Source organism: Narcine bancroftii, chromosome 3 (assembly GCF_036971445.1).
Source record: "Narcine bancroftii isolate sNarBan1 chromosome 3, sNarBan1.hap1, whole genome shotgun sequence".
Taxonomy (NCBI): domain Eukaryota; kingdom Metazoa; phylum Chordata; class Chondrichthyes; order Torpediniformes; family Narcinidae; genus Narcine; species Narcine bancroftii.
The window spans coordinates 287436974-287455404 of NC_091471.1; the positions used below are offsets into that span (position 1 = coordinate 287436974).

At 42.8% G+C, this 18431-nt stretch overlaps 1 protein-coding gene across 1 annotated transcript in view; it reads right to left on the reverse strand.

Moving 5' to 3' along the window:
* The window catches only part of ankrd24 (ankyrin repeat domain 24), a 110432-nt gene that overhangs the window by 39099 nt on the left and 52902 nt on the right, over nt 1-18431 (reverse strand). The window contains exons 6-9 of the mRNA XM_069928502.1: nt 16356-16413; nt 10005-10075; nt 9081-9187; nt 7284-7471 (exon numbers count right to left, since the gene is read on the reverse strand). Coding sequence (XP_069784603.1) covers nt 7284-7471; nt 9081-9187; nt 10005-10075; nt 16356-16413 — 424 coding nt within the window. The remainder of the gene's footprint in view (nt 1-7283; nt 7472-9080; nt 9188-10004; nt 10076-16355; nt 16414-18431) is intronic.

Here is an 18431-nt window from a genome sequence, read left to right on the forward strand (position 1 = left end):
GAAGAGAGGGAAGTGCAATCACGATAAACAGAGAGCAGGTGCTTGGGAAACTAAATGGTCTAAGGGCAGATAATGGAACACACCATCGAGTTCTGAAAGAAGCAGCTATAGAGATTATGGAGGCATTAGCAATGATCTTCCAAGAATCAATAGGTTCTCGCAAGGTTCCGGAGGACTGGAAAATTGCAAAAGGTCACTCCTCTATTTAAAATGGGATGGAGGCAGCAGAAAGGAAATTATAGATCTGTTGGCCTAACATCAGTGGTTAGGAAGTGGTTGGAGTCGATTGTCAAGGACGAGGTTACAGAGTACCTGGAGATGCATGACAAGGTAGGCCAAATTCAGCATGTCTTCCTTCAGGAAAAATCTTCCCTGACAAACCTGTCATGATAATGAATATGTATGAGATATACCGGAAGTCACGTGGTATGAGAGAGAGATAAGAACACAAGCAGGAGAACAAAGGAAACTGGAGAATAAAAAGACACTAAGAAGTTTATCTGATAAACTTGTGTTTAATGTTTTATTAACTTCACATTTCGGGCCACAAATGTGACATTGGCGACGAGGATGAAAGAAGTTTGAAGAAAATTAAAGACTAAACAAGATTACAGAGGATTACAGACAACTTCAAGGTGATAAGAATTTTCTCTTGTCTCAGTACTTTTGGGGCTGGAATATTTCCTCATGGCTGGTGCAAACAGTGACTTTCTAACACATAGTGGAATTACTCATTTTGACCCGACTGGTGATGCAAGCACTGTAAGTGTGAAGTGGAAGGCATGGCTGGAAGAATTTGAATCCTACGCCGACAGTCGTGGCCTATTTCTAGATACCGGTACAGTTGAACAAAAAGCGCAGAGGAGGGCGTTACTTCTTTTCACCGCAAGATCCGCAGTTCGGGAAACATTTAAAACACTTTTGAATACTGGAAGAAAGGATGAGTACCAGAAAGCGGTAGATGCATTAAATGCACATTATGTAGTGACACCGAATGCTACATTTCAACGCCATTTGTTTCGGAGAACGAGACAAGAAGATGGCCAGACAATTGCTCAGTACGTGACGAGACTACGCCAGCTAGCTGTTGGATGCAATTACATGCCAGCTGATTTGGACAACCAATTATTGGATCAAGTCGTACAGCACTGCAGATCAGATAAACTCAGAAGACGTCTACTGGAAAGAGGGAGTGAGTTGGAACTCACCGATGCTTTAACCATTGCTGCTGCATTAGAGGCTGTTGAAGGGCAATTTCATACCATGACCCTGAAAGACAACTCAAGCCAGCAAATTAAGAGGCTCTCACATCGCCATAATCAGCCAAGATATACGCCGACACATGACGTGGAGTGTTATAGATGTGGAAACCGAGGTCACTTTGGAAAAGACCCATATTGCCCGGCCAAAGGCAAAGTTTGCAGAAAGTGTGGAGGTAAAGACCACTTTGCAAAGAAGTGCAAAAGCAAGTCCAATGCAGACCAGAAGAGGAAGAGTACAACTTCCAAAGGCAAAGCCTGGGGGAAAGGAAAGTATCCTGGAAAGAAAGACACCATTCGCCAGATAGACGGTGACGATGATGATACCCAGGAGGAACAGAGTTGTTACCAATTTACGTTGAATGAAGTACATCATGAGAAGGTCCCAGTGATCATTGGTGGAGTGACAGTTCAGGTCATTGTAGACTCAGGCAGTGACAGTAATGTGATTGATCGACATTTATGGGAGAAGTTGAAAAGGAAAAAGATCATCTGTACCTCAAAGAAGTGTTCCAAGAAACTGTATCCATACACAGCAACCAAGCCATTGCAGACCCTTGGATGTTTTACTGCAACTGTTGAAGCTGGAGATAAGTACACTGAAGCAGAGTTTATGGTCGTAGAAGAGAGGGGAGAACCATTGCTGAGTAGAAGCACAGCGCAAGACCTGGCAATACTTCATATTGGAGCTTGTGTCAATTCAATTCAGTCATACGAGGATATGAAGCAAGAATTCCCCGCAGTCTTCCAAGGAGTAGGAAAGCTGAAAGGTCGACAATTGAAGCTAGCGGTAGATGAAACGGTCAAACCCAAGGCACAACCAATGCGCCGAACTCCGTTTGAACTTCGTGGGAAAGTCGAAGCCAAAATTAAAGAATTGATCGAACAAGACATTACTGAACCGGTGGAACATTCGACACAATGGGTCAGTCCCGTAGTGATTGTGCCCAAACCAAAGGGTGACATAAAACTATGTGTTGACATGAGAATGGCCAATGAAGCTATAATTAGAGAACGACACCCTATACCAACAGTGGAGGAAATACTTCAAGAACTAACTACCAGCAAGGTATTCTCAAAAATTGATCTGAAATGGGGCTATTATCAATTAGAGCTGGATCCAGGTTCCCGAGATGTGACAACATTTGTGACTCACTGTGGATTTTATCGTTACAAGAGACTATCATTTGGAATTAATGCAGCTTCGGAGATCTACCAGTATGAAATCCATCGAGTGATTCAAGGCATTCCTGGAGTTGCCAACATTTCTGACGACATCATAGTCCATGCACCAACGAAGGAAGAGCATGACAAACGGTTGAGGCGTGTACTATCTAGACTACAGGAGGCAGGCCTTACCGTGAATGGAAACAAGTGCCAGTTCGGTGTGTCAGAAATGGACTTCATGGGACACAGACTTACACGGAAAGGACTAAACCCTGCAGAGGCCAAGGTGAAAGCTATTGCAGAGGCACGTGCACCTCAGAACGCAACAGAGGTGAGGAGTTTCCTGGGATTGGTCAACTTTTGTGCAAAGTTCATTCCTAATTTCGCTACAGTGGCAGAACCACTAAGGAAACTAACCAGGAAAGGTGTACCATTTCATTTTGGATCTGAGCAGAAGAAAGCGTTCACAGCGCTGAAGCAAAGCCTGACAGATGCAAAAACTCTTGGATACTCATGGAAGTAAGAGAATACATACAGAGTGGACAATGGGACAAGTGTACTCACAAGGCTTACATTCCCATTAGAGACGAACTTTGTTGCATCGGACAGTGTGTATTAAGAGGTTGCAGACTGGTGATTCCGCAAAGATTGAGACCGAAGATCGTATCCTTAGCGCATGAAGGACACCTAGGCATTGTTGGTACCAAGCAAAACCTCAGGACCAAGGTATGGTGGCCAGGTTGTGATAAAGACACAGAGAAATTTGTTAAAACTTGTCACGGATGTCAAATCACAAGTAGGAGTTATCCGCCAGAACCGATCTGGAGTACGGAATTTCCAACAGGACCATGGATCGACGTAGCTGTTGATTTTCTTGGACCTTTACCGACGGGTGAATCAATTATGGTAGTGATAGATTACTACAGCAGATACTATGAGTACGTGGTGTTGAAGTCCACAACCACTGAAAAAACAATACAAGCGTTAGCAGAGATATTCGCAAGATATGGATTACCTGTTACATTATACTCTGACAATGGTCCACAATTCATTTCAGAGACATTTGCAGAATACATGAGGACCACAGGTATCCACCATCATAAAGTAACTCCGAAATGGCCGCAAGCCAATGGAGAAGTAGAGAGACAAAATTAGTCCATTGAAAAACGATTGAGGATTGCACACGCAGAAGGACAAAATTGGTGAGAAGCATTGCTATCTTATGTGGCTGTCTATCGAGCAACGTCTCATGCAACCACTGGAAAAAGTCCTGCGGAAGCATTTTTTGGGAGAAAAATCCGCACAAAAATGCCAGAAATAAAGGAAATCCGAGACGACCAGGAGATGAGGGACCACGATGCTGAAAAGAAAGGTGCAGCAAAGCTGTACACAGATTCGAAACGTGGAGCAAAGTATTCAGACATCATGCCAGGAGATAATGTTCTAGTGAGGCATGAAACTGGTGGTAAGCTAGACACACCTTATTACCATCAACCCTATACTGTCGTATCCAGAAGTGGCAGTATGGTAACAGTCAAGTCTCCGACTGGAGTCCTGTATAAGAGAAATGCATCAGGTGTAAAAAGGTACCAGTCCAGAGATACATCGAGCGAAGAGGTTGAAAGGCCAATACGAGATGTTGAAACTGAGAGACCTGATGATGTTCCAGAGCCAGTTACCAGCACTCCTGATGAAGTGACTAGAGCGCCAGAAACACCCGAAGCCGTGGCGAGCAGTATTTCCGATGCCGAGAGTGAACAACCGAGAAGCGACGACAATATCACAGGCATTACGACGACAATATCACAATATAACGAAACCGGAACGTGCCCAAACGATACGAAGACTTTGTGCCATAGTTTTAATAAGAACTTTGGGACAGTATTTAATCTTATATCATAAAGTGCATGTATGAGTGCTGTAGGAAGTAAATTTTATGTAGTTGAGTTATAGTATTACCATTAGTTACGATGTTTGTATGTTTCCGAGGGATATTGGTAAATGAAGGTAAAGTTTATTTCTGATTAAAGGAGGGATGACATGATAATGAATATGTATGAGATATACCGGAAGTCACGTGGTATGAGAGAGAGATAAGAACACAAGCAGGAGAACAAAGGAAACCGGAGAATAAAAAGACACTAAGAAGTTTACCTGATAAACTTGTGTTTAATGTTTTATTAACTTCACATTTCGGGCCACAAATGTGGCACCATCGAGTTCTGAAAGAAGCAGCTATAGAGATTATGGAGGCATTAGCAATGATCTTCCAAGAATCAATAGGTTCTCGCAAGGTTCCGGAGGACTGGAAAATTGCAAAAGGTCACTCCTCTATTTAAAATGGGATGGAGGCAGCAGAAAGGAAATTATAGATCTGTTGGTCTAACATCAGTGGTTAGGAAGTGGTTGGAGTCGATTGTCAAGGACGAGGTTACAGAGTACCTGGAGATGCATGACAAGATAGGCCAAATTCAGCATGTCTTCTTTCAGGAAAAATCTTCCCTGACAAACCTATTGCTATTTTTAAGGAAAATGCAAACATGTTCAACAAAGGATGTTGTATATATATGGATTTTCGAAAGGCTTTTGATAAGGTGCCGCACCTGAGGCTGCTTCACGAGAGCCCGTGGAATTACAGGAAAATTACTAAGCAAGGGTAGAGTATTGGCTAATTGGGGAAATGGAGTGGGAATAAAGGTTGGGTTCCGGTTACAAGTGGTGTTCCATAGGATCAGTGTTGAAGCCACTTCTTTTTATGTGGTATGTTAATGATTTGAATTGCAGGAGAAATGGCTTTGTGGCTAAGTATGTTTACGATACAAAGATAGCGGAAGTGCTGGTAGAGATGAAGAAATGGAGAGGCTGCAAAGAGATTTATATTGATTAGGAGAACAGGCAGAGAAGTGGCCAAATGAAATACAGCGTTGGAAATTGAATGGTTGTGCATGTTGGTAGATGGAATAAAAGGATAGACTATTATTTGGATGGGAAAAAAAATTCAAAATTTGGAGATGGAGAGGGACTTGAGGGTCCTCCTGCTGGATACCCTAAAAGTTAACTTCCATGTTGAGCCGGTGGTGAAGTCATCGAATAATGTTGGCATTCATATCCAGAGGAATATGATACAAGAGCAGGGATATGATTTTGAGGTTTTATAAGGCACAGGTGAGGCTTCACCTGGAATACAGGGTACAGTTTTGGGCTCTTTGTTTAAGAAGGGATTTGCTGGCATTGGAGAGCATTCAGAGAAGATTCAAAAGAATGATTCTTGAAATGAAAAGAGTAGCATATAGACTGTACTCCTTGGAGTTCAGAAGAATGAGGGGAGACCTCACAGAAGCAATTCAAATGTTAAAAAAGCCAGGACAGAATAGATGAGGCAAATTTGTTTCCCATGGTAGGGGAATATAGAACAAGAGGGCTCAACTTCAGATTTGAAGGGAGTCCATTTAAAACACAGATGCAGAGGGACTTCTTTAGCCAGAGAATGGTGATCCTCTGGAATTTGCTATAATCGATGGCTGCGGAGGCCAGGTCATTTTGTGTGTCTTTAAAGCAGAGGTTAATGGGTGTCTGAATAGTTAAGATATCAAAGGTTAAGGGGAAAAGACAGGGCTGAGTGGGAAAATGTTTTAACTCATGATGGAATGGTGAAGCAGATTCAATGAGCTAAATGGCCTACTTCTGCTTCTACATCTTAGGGTCTTATGGTTAGTACAACACTATGACAATGCCAGAGACCCGGCTTCAAATTTGCCGCGACTCTAAGAAGTTGATACATTCCACCCATGACCTGCGTGGGTTTTCCCCGGAGGTGCTCCAAAAACATATGGGTTGAAAGTTTAATTGTGAGTAATTGGGTACCACAGGTTTCATGGACTGGAATGGCCTTCTACCATATTGTAAATAAATTTAAAATTTAAGAACAGTTAATTTCCAACAGCTATCAGGCTCTGGTTACACAAATCAGGGACTGCTCCGACACCACAAAAGGTCCGTCTGCACTATTGCAGTCACATTTTCTTCTTGCTCTATGGTAACTGAATATTTATTATATCCATCTTTTGTATTTATTGTCCCTTTTTAATTCAAATTATGTATCCTAATCTTTTTTCATGAAGTACCAGTTCAGCAAGTAAGAATTTTGGTGCAAATATATATTGTACAATGTATATGACAATAAACTTGTTAACATTTAGCTTCAGAACCAGCAGGAAGCATAGTAGAAAAATTTGTGGGGAATTCTTCAAATTTTGAAGGCCAAATTTAACTTTAATTATTTTCTTGACATAATTGCCTTCACCTCTCATGGCTCCCCCAACAATCTTTCCTTCTCACTCCACACCTCTCCACAAGACTCCCAGGGCTGAACACAATCCATCAGCTGGGAAGAAGCTGCGCTCCTGTTGTCTTCTTCAGGAAGATGTCAGGAATAAACTGGTCCTTATGGAACTGCATCCAAACAAGGAGCCAACTACGAAAAGGAGTCGGACATTGGTAGAATTGGGGATGGAGTTGGGTGGAATTTGGTAGGTTGTGGTCAAGCCTGAAGAAAAGAGATTGCAAACAGAAACTTCACGTGTTGAAAGGAATCCCAAGTCTCAGCAATGGAGTAGACACACCACATTGTGAATTCAGTCAATATGGAGTGTGCATAAACATACCCTAAATATCCTTTAACAATCACTGCAAATTGGAAGAGAACCGCCCCCTCTCCAAAGTTCATTCTCAAGTTTCGGATCCATTCAATCAACCGTTAAATATATCCCTTCAGTATGCAAGTGGAAGAAATTTATTCTGTCGCAAGAGGAGGGGAAAACAAAAGGGATTTTAAGTCAAGGAAGGGTATTGATCTACCGTTATTCCAGTAATTTCTGTGAACAGCTGTGTGAAGCAGTTGCAGGATTTCTGGATTCCCAGTCACCATACTGTAGTGTATGGCATCATGTCCCAAAGCATCCACAAGGCCGATGTTAGCTCCACTCCTGACAAGAACATCGACCGTCTCCACACTGTTGTTTTCACAGGCCAGCATCAAAGCTGTTCTATGTTTAGAAAAGATAATGGAGAGTGAGCATCCTAATTAGCAGTGAGAAAATGCAGTACAGTACTAAACACCTTCCTGCATAGTCTCTGAAACTACTCAGCCTGAGGTCGGAGAAGCTATTGGCTATAGAAGCTATTTGGTACTCATGTTTGTTGATTTACCAAATCATGATGGCTTTGTTTTCCCACATCACTAATTTGAAAAGCATTGATATATGGATTCCACCATTAACTATTACCAAATCTGAATTATTTATTCATTTGTTCTTTTTTGGATCTCACTGAACACAAATTAGCTGCATATCACCAAATGCCTTGATTTTAAATTGTTCATCCTTGAATTTAAAACTCACCATTGTTTCACTCCTCCCTCAACCTTCTCTAAGAAACGTACATTCCTTCTAGTTTGACTTCACTCCATTATTGGCAGTGATACATTCAGCTGTCTTGGTCCTTCCCCAGCCTCTCTTTTAAGATGATCCACGTGTCATGATGCCTTGTACTGTTAACTGAAACTTTCTTTTTCACACTATACCCTGCACTTTTGTCTTATAGCCACAGTAGGTTTTTATCCTTGCACGACCTGATGTATGATGTTGAAGCTGACTTGCCCGGATAGCACACAAAACAAACTTTTTCCACTGCATCTCAGTACATGTGACAATAATTCAATTCCATTTCTGTGGCCAGGCTTGTGGTCATTCCTGCTAAGGGTTTCTTGCATGAGTTGATGTGATATTTTTATTTGAATTATGCTCTTCATTTTACACAATTAGGCACTTTACTAATGTTAGACTTGGCAACGCTTGTATATGAATCACAAAAGGTTAGTTTGCAAGTGCAACAAGCAATCAAATTGGCAAATAGAATGTTGGCCTTCATTGCAAGGAGAATTGAATTTAAGAGCAGAGAGATTCTGCTGCTATTGTACAGGTTACTGGTGAAGCCGCACCTGGTGTACTGCATACAGTTCTGGTCTCCTTACTTGAGAAAAGATACGTTGGCTTTGGAGGCAGTGGAGAGGAGGTTAACCAGGTTGATTCCAGGGATGAAGGGTTAGCCTAGGAGGAGAGATTGAGTTGATTCAAAAGAATGAGAGGGGATCTTATAGAAACATATAATTATGAAATGGATAGAGACAGTTGTTTGCACTGGCAAGTGAAACTAGATCTAAGGGACACCACCTCAAGATTCAGGGGAGTAGGTTTACGACAAATATAAGGAGGAATGGCTTTTCCCAGAGAGTACTGAATCTGTGCAATTCTCTGCCCAAGGAAGTAGTAGAGGCTTATATATATTTAAGACAGAATTCAATACATTTTTGCACAGTAAAGGTATGGGGAAGAGATAGGTAGGTGGAGCTGAGTCCACGGCCAGATCAGTCACGATTGTCAAGAATGGCAGAGCAGGCTCGACAGATGGCTAACTCCTGCTGCTATTTCTTATATTCTTATTTTCTCACATAAAGGTGTGATTTGAAATTCAATTTTAGCAGTGTTACTCTGCAGAAGTTCTGAGAACACAAGGTGCTTCCTTTTCACTACACTTCCCTTTCCCTACCTGCTGGGGTACAGTTGCACACTTTCCCAGCTGACAAACGCAACTCACCTTCCCTGCTTGTCCCTGCTGTTGACGTCTCCACCCCTCACAATCAGGCACCTGCACATCTCGTAGTTACTCATCTGCGCAGCTAGAACCAGTGGGGTACAACCATCCTGTAGTGATGGGAGACAGAAGAGAGAATATATTTGATCCACCCACACCAGGTCAATATTCTCCTCCTCATGGTATCCCTTGATAGGTCTGAATCCCAGGAGTACTACCCTTTGAATACCCACACTCTGGTGGCTGAGATCTTGTTTAGACAACCTTAATTAAAAGAGGCACCTGGTGCAGATGGTCGAACTGCTGTCTCACAGCTTCAACAACCTACTGATCTCCAGGTGTCGATGTGGAGATTGTATATTTTTCCTTGAACTTCTCCAGTTACATGAGCTTCCCCCCACATCCAAAAGATGTGCAGGATGTTAATTTAGTTTGCCCCTCCTACGAGTGGTAAAATCTGGGGTAAATTGTTGGGGAGAGTAAAATGGATTAACCTAAGTGGGTGTTTTATAGTCAGCATAGACGGACGGCAGAAGGGCCTGTTTTTGTGCTGTTTGACAGTGACTGTGAAAAGAATTTGAAAAACAATAATTCTCAATATTACATCCATTTCTCACCATTTGTGAGCTTATTTTATACACAACAACTGGAAAAGTCAGATCAATCCTGACTGCTAATTTTGCCCACTTGTCAAACCAGAAACAATAACTTGCAGTGCATTCTAATGACCAACTCAGAAGAGAGCTTCATTTGTGGCCAGGTCTAGGTCAGCTCGTTCACCATTGAAGGACTTACATCGTTCACATTGATTCCCTCTCTACACTGCTTCACATTGAAATCCTCCCCAAACCATTTTAAAGTGTACAGAGTTCAGTTTCACATTGTGCTTTCCAATTAATCTACAGAATAGGGAAAAATATTACTTACATCATCATGGATATTTATAGGGCCTTTGAAATCGCAAAGTGTCTGAACACAGGAAAAATTTCCACTTTGAGCTGCAACAAAGGGAAAAAAAGGCAGAGGGTTTTGAAAATGCAGAAGTTAAACAATATTTTCTTGAGATAAACAATTTTTCATTCTTAATGCTATCATAATGGAGAACCCCCTCTGAGCACAGTTGGTTGAGATAATGGGAATTGGGCCTACCCTGGATTTGGTTCTTAAGAATAGAATAAGGCCATTCAACCCACTGAATCGATTCTGCTGACATATTTTTCCTCTCAACCCCGTTCTCCTGCCTTCTCCTCACAACTATTGACACCCTTAATAATCAAAAATCTATTAACTACTGCTTTAAATAAACCCAATGACTTGGCCTCCACAGCAATCTGTGGAAATGATTTCCAAAGATTCATCACTCTCTGATTTGAAAAAAACCCTCTGTCCTAAAGAGACATCCTTTTATTCTGAGCGTGTCTCCTATGGAACAGGACTCTTCCATGACTGGAAATAATTCTGCTTCTACTCTATCCAGTTCTTGCAATATTCAGTGGGTTTCAATGAGATTTCCCCCCCACCCTGGTTCATCCTTCCAAGTATGACCCCAAAACCATCAAGCATTCCTCATAAATGTATCCTCTCAAACCCATGCCCTGATAGACTTCCCCAGTTCCTGGGATTTTTCTAGTTTAGGTCCTGGCTGAGCATAGTTCAACTGGATCAATCCCTATGCTATGCAGGTGACCTGATCCTATCTTGGTGGCTTCGTGGCAGAGCCCAGTACTTTAACACTTGTAAAGAATTTTGCCCTCTTGCCTCAACAATTGTCAGGAATACAGTACAAATAAGTGCCAAGTCTCAATTTCAGAAAGGCTTTAGTCCTAATGCAGGCCCTCAACCCAAAATGCTGCTTGACCCTCTCAGTTCCTGCAGCCACTAGTATTTGCTCCACATTGCAGCATCTGCAATCTCTTGGCTTTAGTCAGGCTGAGTGTTTTCAGTGGTGTCTCCATTATATCCTTTAAAAGTACATGAGCAAGTTTCTACCCTGTTTCTCTCTTATCTAGTTTCCCTCTAAAACAGTCGACAATGTGGTTTTCTTGCTTCCCTACCAACATGTGTTCACATGTTCACCTGGTGGGCCAGGTCGGAGTGAAGTGACAACACATCATCTGTGGAGCAATTTCTTCTACAAGTAAATTGAAATGGGTCCAGTTTCTTCAGGAGTTGTGCTTTGATGTGTTCCATCACCAGATGCTCAAAGAATTTCATAATGGTGGAGGTCAGTATCACAGGGCAGTTATCAATGAAACCTGTTATCGTCACCCTCTTGGGTACAAGGATGATGGTGGCTGTCGTGAACCCTACAGGATCAACATTAGCAAGAGTGTGGGGATTGCCACAGTTTACTTGGCGTGCATGGATTCCGGATCTTATTTCATCCACTTTACAGAGATGCCATCACTAGAGTGCAGAGACTGAAGGCCAGTGTTAGGACACCTCAACAATATGGAACATGTTTAAGTTTATTCACCTAAGAAGGAATGCCAAAATTTAGAGGGATAAGGCACAGCCATCTTGTCCAGATAAAAAGCATTTAAGAGGTTCACAGCAAATGGCATCGCCTGTCAAATTCTGGTTGACAAACTATAAAACATCAGTGAGGCCAAATTTGGAGTAAGGTGTGCAGTTTTGGTCACCTAACTACAGGAAGGATATCAATAAGACTGAAAGACTGCAGAGGAGATTTACAAGGATGTTGCCTGTACTTGATGATCTGAGTTACAGGGAAAGGTTAAACAGGTTAGTACTTTATTCCCTGGTGTGTGGAAGAATGAGGGGAGATTTGATAGAGCTATACAAAATTATGATTGGTGTAGATAGAGTTAATGCAGGGAGGCTTTTTTCCAGAAGATAGGAGAGATAAAAATGGAAACAAGGAGAAATGTTCAAAGGGACCATTAGGGGGAAACTTTTTCACGCAGAGAGTGTGGAACGGGCTGCGTTCTGAATTGGTAAATGCAAGCTCAGTTTTGATATTTAAGAAAAATTTGGACAGTTACACGGATAGGAGAGATATGGATGGATATTATCTGGGTGTAGGTCAGTGGAACTAGGCAGAATAATAGTTTGGCACAGACTAAAAGGCTTGTTTCTGTGCTGTAGTGTTCAGATATTTCATGATAATTGTTCTGACTGTGCTTGAGGTCACTGAGTTAGCATGGAAGAGTTAAAGGATTAAAAAAAGACTGACAATAAAGTATGTTTTGAAGGGAAGATGTTAAAAAATAGGAAAGTCCCAACATCCTTACAGAGCAGAATTGGGTTAGTACTTGGCTTTAATAATTGGGTCGCAGAAATGAGGAAGGCAATGTTATTAAAGAAGTGTAACCATGCAAGTAAAATAGGGCAGAAAATGCCTGCCACTCGAGCAGGCTTCTGGTAGCCCAAGTATTCCTAGACCACAAACAGGATGCAAGTGGCAACTGAGTAATCAAGAGCAGAAAAATACAGCTTGGATGGTCATCACCCCAAACTGAGTCTGCAGATTTGTGACTGGAGTATTCCAAATGTCTGGAAATGTGATAATGAGCTCATTCTCATATACATTGTACAATGTACATATGCATCAAAATTCTTACTTGCTACAGTCAAATAGGTACTTAAAAAAACCATGCAGACACGCAACCAGACATTACACACATACAGATGCAGGAGAAGTATTTCATCTATGCAAATAAATAAATAAATAAATTTTGTTATGTGTGAATGAGAGTCTCAGATGGTTAGTGTGAGCAGTTCCTTTGGTTGTTCAGTATTCTCACTGCCTGTGGGAAGAAGCTGTTCCTCGGCCCTGTGGTGCTGGCTCTGATCCTCCTGTATCTCTTCCCCAATGGGAGCAGCTGAAAGATGCTGTGTACAGGGTGGAAGGGGTCCTCAATGATTTTGCCTGCCCTCTTCAGAGGATTCAGATGGATCACATCAATAGGGGGCAGGGGGAAGACTTTCATGATCCTCTCTGCCAGTCTTATGGTCCTGTGGAATGACCTCCAATCCATTTCTCTGCAACAACTATACAGCTGGCCAGATGCTCTGCATAGAGCTCCTATAGAATGGTGGCCGAAAGCCTGGCCACTTCACTCTTCTCAGGAAGTGCAGTGTCTATTGCACCTTCCTGACAGGTAAGGAGATGCTAAGGGTCCACAGTAAGTCACAAGTTAAGTGAACTCCAAGGAATTTTGTGCTCTCCACTCTCTCTACAACAGAGTTGTTGATATGTTGTGGAGGGTGGTCATTCCTGGTCCTCCTGAAGTCCATGATCATCTCCTTTGTCTTGTCCACATTGAGACTCAGGTTGTTACTGTCATACCATTTCACGAGATTTTCTGTGGTGCGACTCATCATTGTTATTGATGAGTTCAACTACTTTTGTGTCATCTGCAAACTTGATGACACCATTGGAGCTGGATATGGCGATGCAGTAGCATGTATAGGAGCGGGGGTGTGCACATAGCCCCGAGGTGCGCCAGTGCTTAGCACGATATTCTGCTATCAACCCGGATAGACTGTGGTCTTTCTGTTCGGAAATCCAAGATCCAGTGACAGAGAGGGGTGTTGAGTACTTGCGAGGACAGATTCTCCAACAGCCTCTGGGGAAATGATCGTGTTAAAACTCTGATCTGAGATCAACATGGCATATGAGGCATTGTTCTCCTGGTGGGCCAGGTCGGAGTGAAGTGACAACACATCATCTGTGGAGCAATTTCTTCTACAAGTAAATTGAAATGGGTCCAGTTTCTTCAGGAGTTGTGCTTTGATGTGTTCCATCACCAGATGCTCAAAGAATTTCATAATGGTGGAGGTCAGTATCACAGGGCAGTTATCAATGAAACCTGTTATCGTCACCCTCTTGGGTACAAGGATGATGGTGGCTGTCGTGAACCCTACAGGAACAACAGACTGCTGCAATAAAGTGTTGAAGATATCCATGAAGACCACCATCAATTGGTCTGCGCAGTCCTTCAGTGCCCGACCAGGTACATTGTCTGGTCCTGCTGTCTTGTGTGGGTTCATCTTGGATAGGGTTCTCCTCACCTTGCCCGCGGCTATACAGGGGGCCCATTCATTAGGGGGACACAGAGCTTTCTTTGGCTTCATCCTGTTATTGTCATCAAACCGTGCATAGATGTTCAGTCTATCCAGAAGGGAAGCATCATTGTGCTTACCTTGCAAGGTTGACTTGTTATAATCTTGATCCATTGCCACATGCACCTCATGTCACCAGTGTCTCACAACTCCCTGTGGATCTTCTGTGCATAGTGTTAGGTCTGCTTTGTTCATGAATGAGTGAGACAAACACCAGGCTGAGTCGAAATCAGGGTTCTTTGTTCTTTATTACCGGATTGTAACACTTGCGACTAAACATGTTAGTCGGAGAATGCATTCTGCCGTTATCAGCAAAATGGTGATTTTTTATACCCTTGGATACATGCTTAGAACATCATCATATCATTACTTGTCCAATGACTAAAACTGTTGCTATCCTTTCCCTGCTAGCTTCCTGCCTCTCAATCCATCAATGTCTCTCTTATCTTGTAAGTACAAGGATGCATTCATATCTTGTTACAGCCCTGTACATTCCCATCTCATGATGTTTTACCTAACAGGAGTACAAGGACACCTCCCCTTCTTGTTACTGCCCTGTACAGGGTAACTCCCTACACATTCCCATCTCATGATGTTTTACCTTACAATAGCCTCACTTTTCCTTCCAGATTGCACTGGAGATGTCAGCCCTGGCTGATCTTAGTACTATCCTGAAGGTAGCATCACGAGCTCTGAGAAGGGCCCAGACCTCTGCATCCAAGCATAGTTTCTGGTTGACCCTGGTTATGAAGCATTTGATCTCGCTGACATCAATGCACTTGCTGATTTAGCCAGTCACTGAGCTTACGTACTCCTCTATGTTTACATGACCGTTGGAGTGTATACACTTCATGTTATATTTAATTAAAAAGTGATAATAAATACAAAAGATAGACAGAACATAAATATTCACAGTTACCACAATGTAAAGAAAAAATGTGAAGCAGACAGTCCTTCGGTGGTGTCGAAGCAGTCCCAGTTCGTGTAACATGAGCTTGATAGCTGATGGAAAGAAACTGTTCTTGAACGTAGAAGTTCTGCTCTTCAGGTTTCTTTACCTTTTACCCGAAGGTAGCAGTGAGCAGAGGTTATGACCAGGGTGATGGGGGTCCTTTATGATGTTGGCTGCTTTCCTGTCTCGTGTATGTATTTTTAATGAATGGGAGGTCGGAGCCTCAGATGGACCTGGCAATAATTGTTACATTCTGCATTCCTAGGCAGTTGAATTAACAAACCAGGCAGTAATGCAACCAGTCAAATATATTTTCCACAGTGCACCTGTAGTCGTTTGATAAGAGCATTTGATGACATGCCAAATCCTCTCAGATTTCTCATAAAGTAGAAGTATTGGTTTGTCTTCTTCATAGTTGCCTCGACTTACTGGGTTCAGGAATGGTTTTCTGAAGTATGGAATCCCAGGTACTTGAAGGATCTACCTCTCTCCACCTGTATCCCATCAAAGCGGACAAATGCATGGTCCCGCAGTCTCTCCTTCCTAAAATCAACATTTAGCTCCTTGGTCTTTCTGACGTTGAAACTAAGATTGCTGATCTGACACCTCCAAACCAGACCGTCTATCTCCTGTATTCGAACTCATCATTACCAGTTATTTGGCTGGCAATGGTGGCGATGTTAGTGAATTTATGTATTGCAATGGAGTTGAACTTGGCCAAACAGTCATGCGTGTACATGGACTGGAGCAGGGGACGAAGCACCTAGGGTGCCCGTGGTGACGGTCTGTGAAGAGGAGGTTGCCAATTGCACTTATGTTAAAGTCGCGATAGTGGCTGCAGGATATACTGGATGAGTTTTAAATATGAAAGAGTAAATGCTTAAGATAACAGGAAGTTCATGTGTAGCAGCAACATGGTGCAGCAGAATGCAAGCCCCAGAATGTAGGTACTTTGCTGCCCTGCCTTCCACTCTTGCCCAAGAGTCCAACATACCATGTTCCTGGGCATGCCAAGATCATTTTTAAATTTTTCATTTCACAGGTTCTTGGTTAACACCTCAATTCAGGCAGACAGAAAAGATGGAGGGATAGAAGACGGTAAATGTTGGAAAGTGGAACAAAAATCAATTTGCTGGAGGAACTCAGCAGCTGAGAAGTACCAGTGGGAGGGAAAATTTCATATTGGAGCCCTTCATCAACACAGGAAGGAATGGAAGGAATCTTGGAGAAACACTGACCTGCATGATGTAGTGCAATCCTGCCTGTACTGTCAACTGCATTCACTGGGCACTTTTCCTGAAGAAAGAAAGATTTGGATTTATAGGGAGCATTTCAAGATCAAATTTTTCAATCAAATGGACTTCAACAAAAAAAATCTGCAAGTTCTGGGATCGAGTGCAATTCACCTGTGAAGGGCCCAGGCCCGAAATGTTGGTTACCCTTTACTATAGACGCTGCATGACCCGCGTGATGCTTCTCCAGCATGTTTGGGTATTGCAGTTTTTCAGCCAATAAAGTGTTTCTGAAATGTTATCATTGTTGCTCTTGGAGAAAATAAAATTCCAAATTTTCACTGAGCAAGACTTCATAAAATCAATAAAAATTATCATATTTGATTGTTGGACAAATATCGGATGAATAACCAGGGAGAACATCCCTGATTTTCTATTAAATAATGCTACACAATTTTATACATCCACCCGAGTGGACATATGGAGTCTTAGCTCAATATTTATCCAAAAGGGAGCACTTTGAACAGTGTTCTAGAATGTCACCCCAGACTTTGTGTGTCTGGTGTCGGTTTTTAATTTACAGATTCCAATTCAAAGATGTATTTGTGCTCCCAAACTACATTTAGAAATTTGTTGCAATTTAAAATTAATATTTTCTCCAATAATGTTTGGAGCTTTAGTCAGCTGATGTCACAGACTTGTGTAGTCCACCCATTTTGGGAGACATTGCAATCTATTGAAACCTCTCATCCTATAATACAGATTTGGTCACCCTTCACTTTGATTTTGGTACACTTTCTCATAAGTGCTGGTGTGAGCTGTCCAATCTTGTCATCTACAAACTGGTAAAACTCATTGATAATCAATGGCAGGAAACTAATCCATCCTGAGGTTCCCTACATTTACCTCCCTCAACCCCTCAGATCATCTTCTTCAGCCCCTCACGTGGACAATGTCAGCTCCCTCAGCCCCTCACCTAATGAACTCACCTTCCTCAGTCCCTCACCTGCTGAGACCATTTCCCTCAGCCCCTCACCTGCTGAGACCACCTCCCTCAGCTCCTCACCTGCTGAGACCACCTCCCTCAGACCCTCACCTGCTGAGACCACCTCCCTCAGCTCCTCACCTGCTGAGACCACCTCCCTCGGACCATCATCTGAGATCACCTCCCTCAGCCCCTCACCTGCTGAGACCACCTCCCTCAGCTCACCTGCTGAGACCACCTCCCTCAGACCATCACCTGAGATCACCTCCCTCAGCCCCTCACCTGCTGAGACCACCTCCCTCAAGACCCTCACATGCTGAGACCACCTCCATCAGCTCCTCACCTGCTGAAACCACCTCCATCAGACCATCACCTATCACCTCCCTCAGCCCCTCACCTGCTGAGACCACCTCCCTCAGCTCCTCACCTGCTGAGACCACCTCCATCAGACCATCACCTGAGATCACCTCCCTCAGACCCTCACCTGCTGAGACCACCTCCCTCAGCTCCTCACCTGCTGAGACCACCTCCCTCGGACCATCATCTGAGATCACCTCCCTCAGCCCCTCACCTGCTGAGACCACCTCCCTCAGCTCACCTGCTGAGACCACCTCCCTCAGACCATCACCTGAGATCACCTCCCTCAGCCCCTCACCTGCTGAGACCACCTCCCTCAAGACCCTCACCTGCTGAGACCACCTCCCTCAGCTCCTTTTACCTGCTGAGACCACCTCCATCAGACCATCACCTGAGATACAAAATGAATTCAAAGTTCTCTCCTGAAGAGAGGAAGGGGGCATTGTTTTTTGCTGAACGAACTCATCATGTGTAATCACAGTCAGTGCCATGTTTCATTCTTTCTGAAGTTTTCTACATAACAAAGCTTTGGTTGAATAATTTGACAGTTAAATATTTTAGCATGGTGAAAAAATACTCCAATATAATACCAATAATTCAATATTCCCATTAAGTCATCTCCACCATGCAATCAAACCACACTAAACTTCAACTCAGCTCCCAAATCCTTTCATTCCATTTTTGTACAATTATCTCTTGATCTTCTTTCCCACATCACTGCCATGAAAATGGATGTGAGC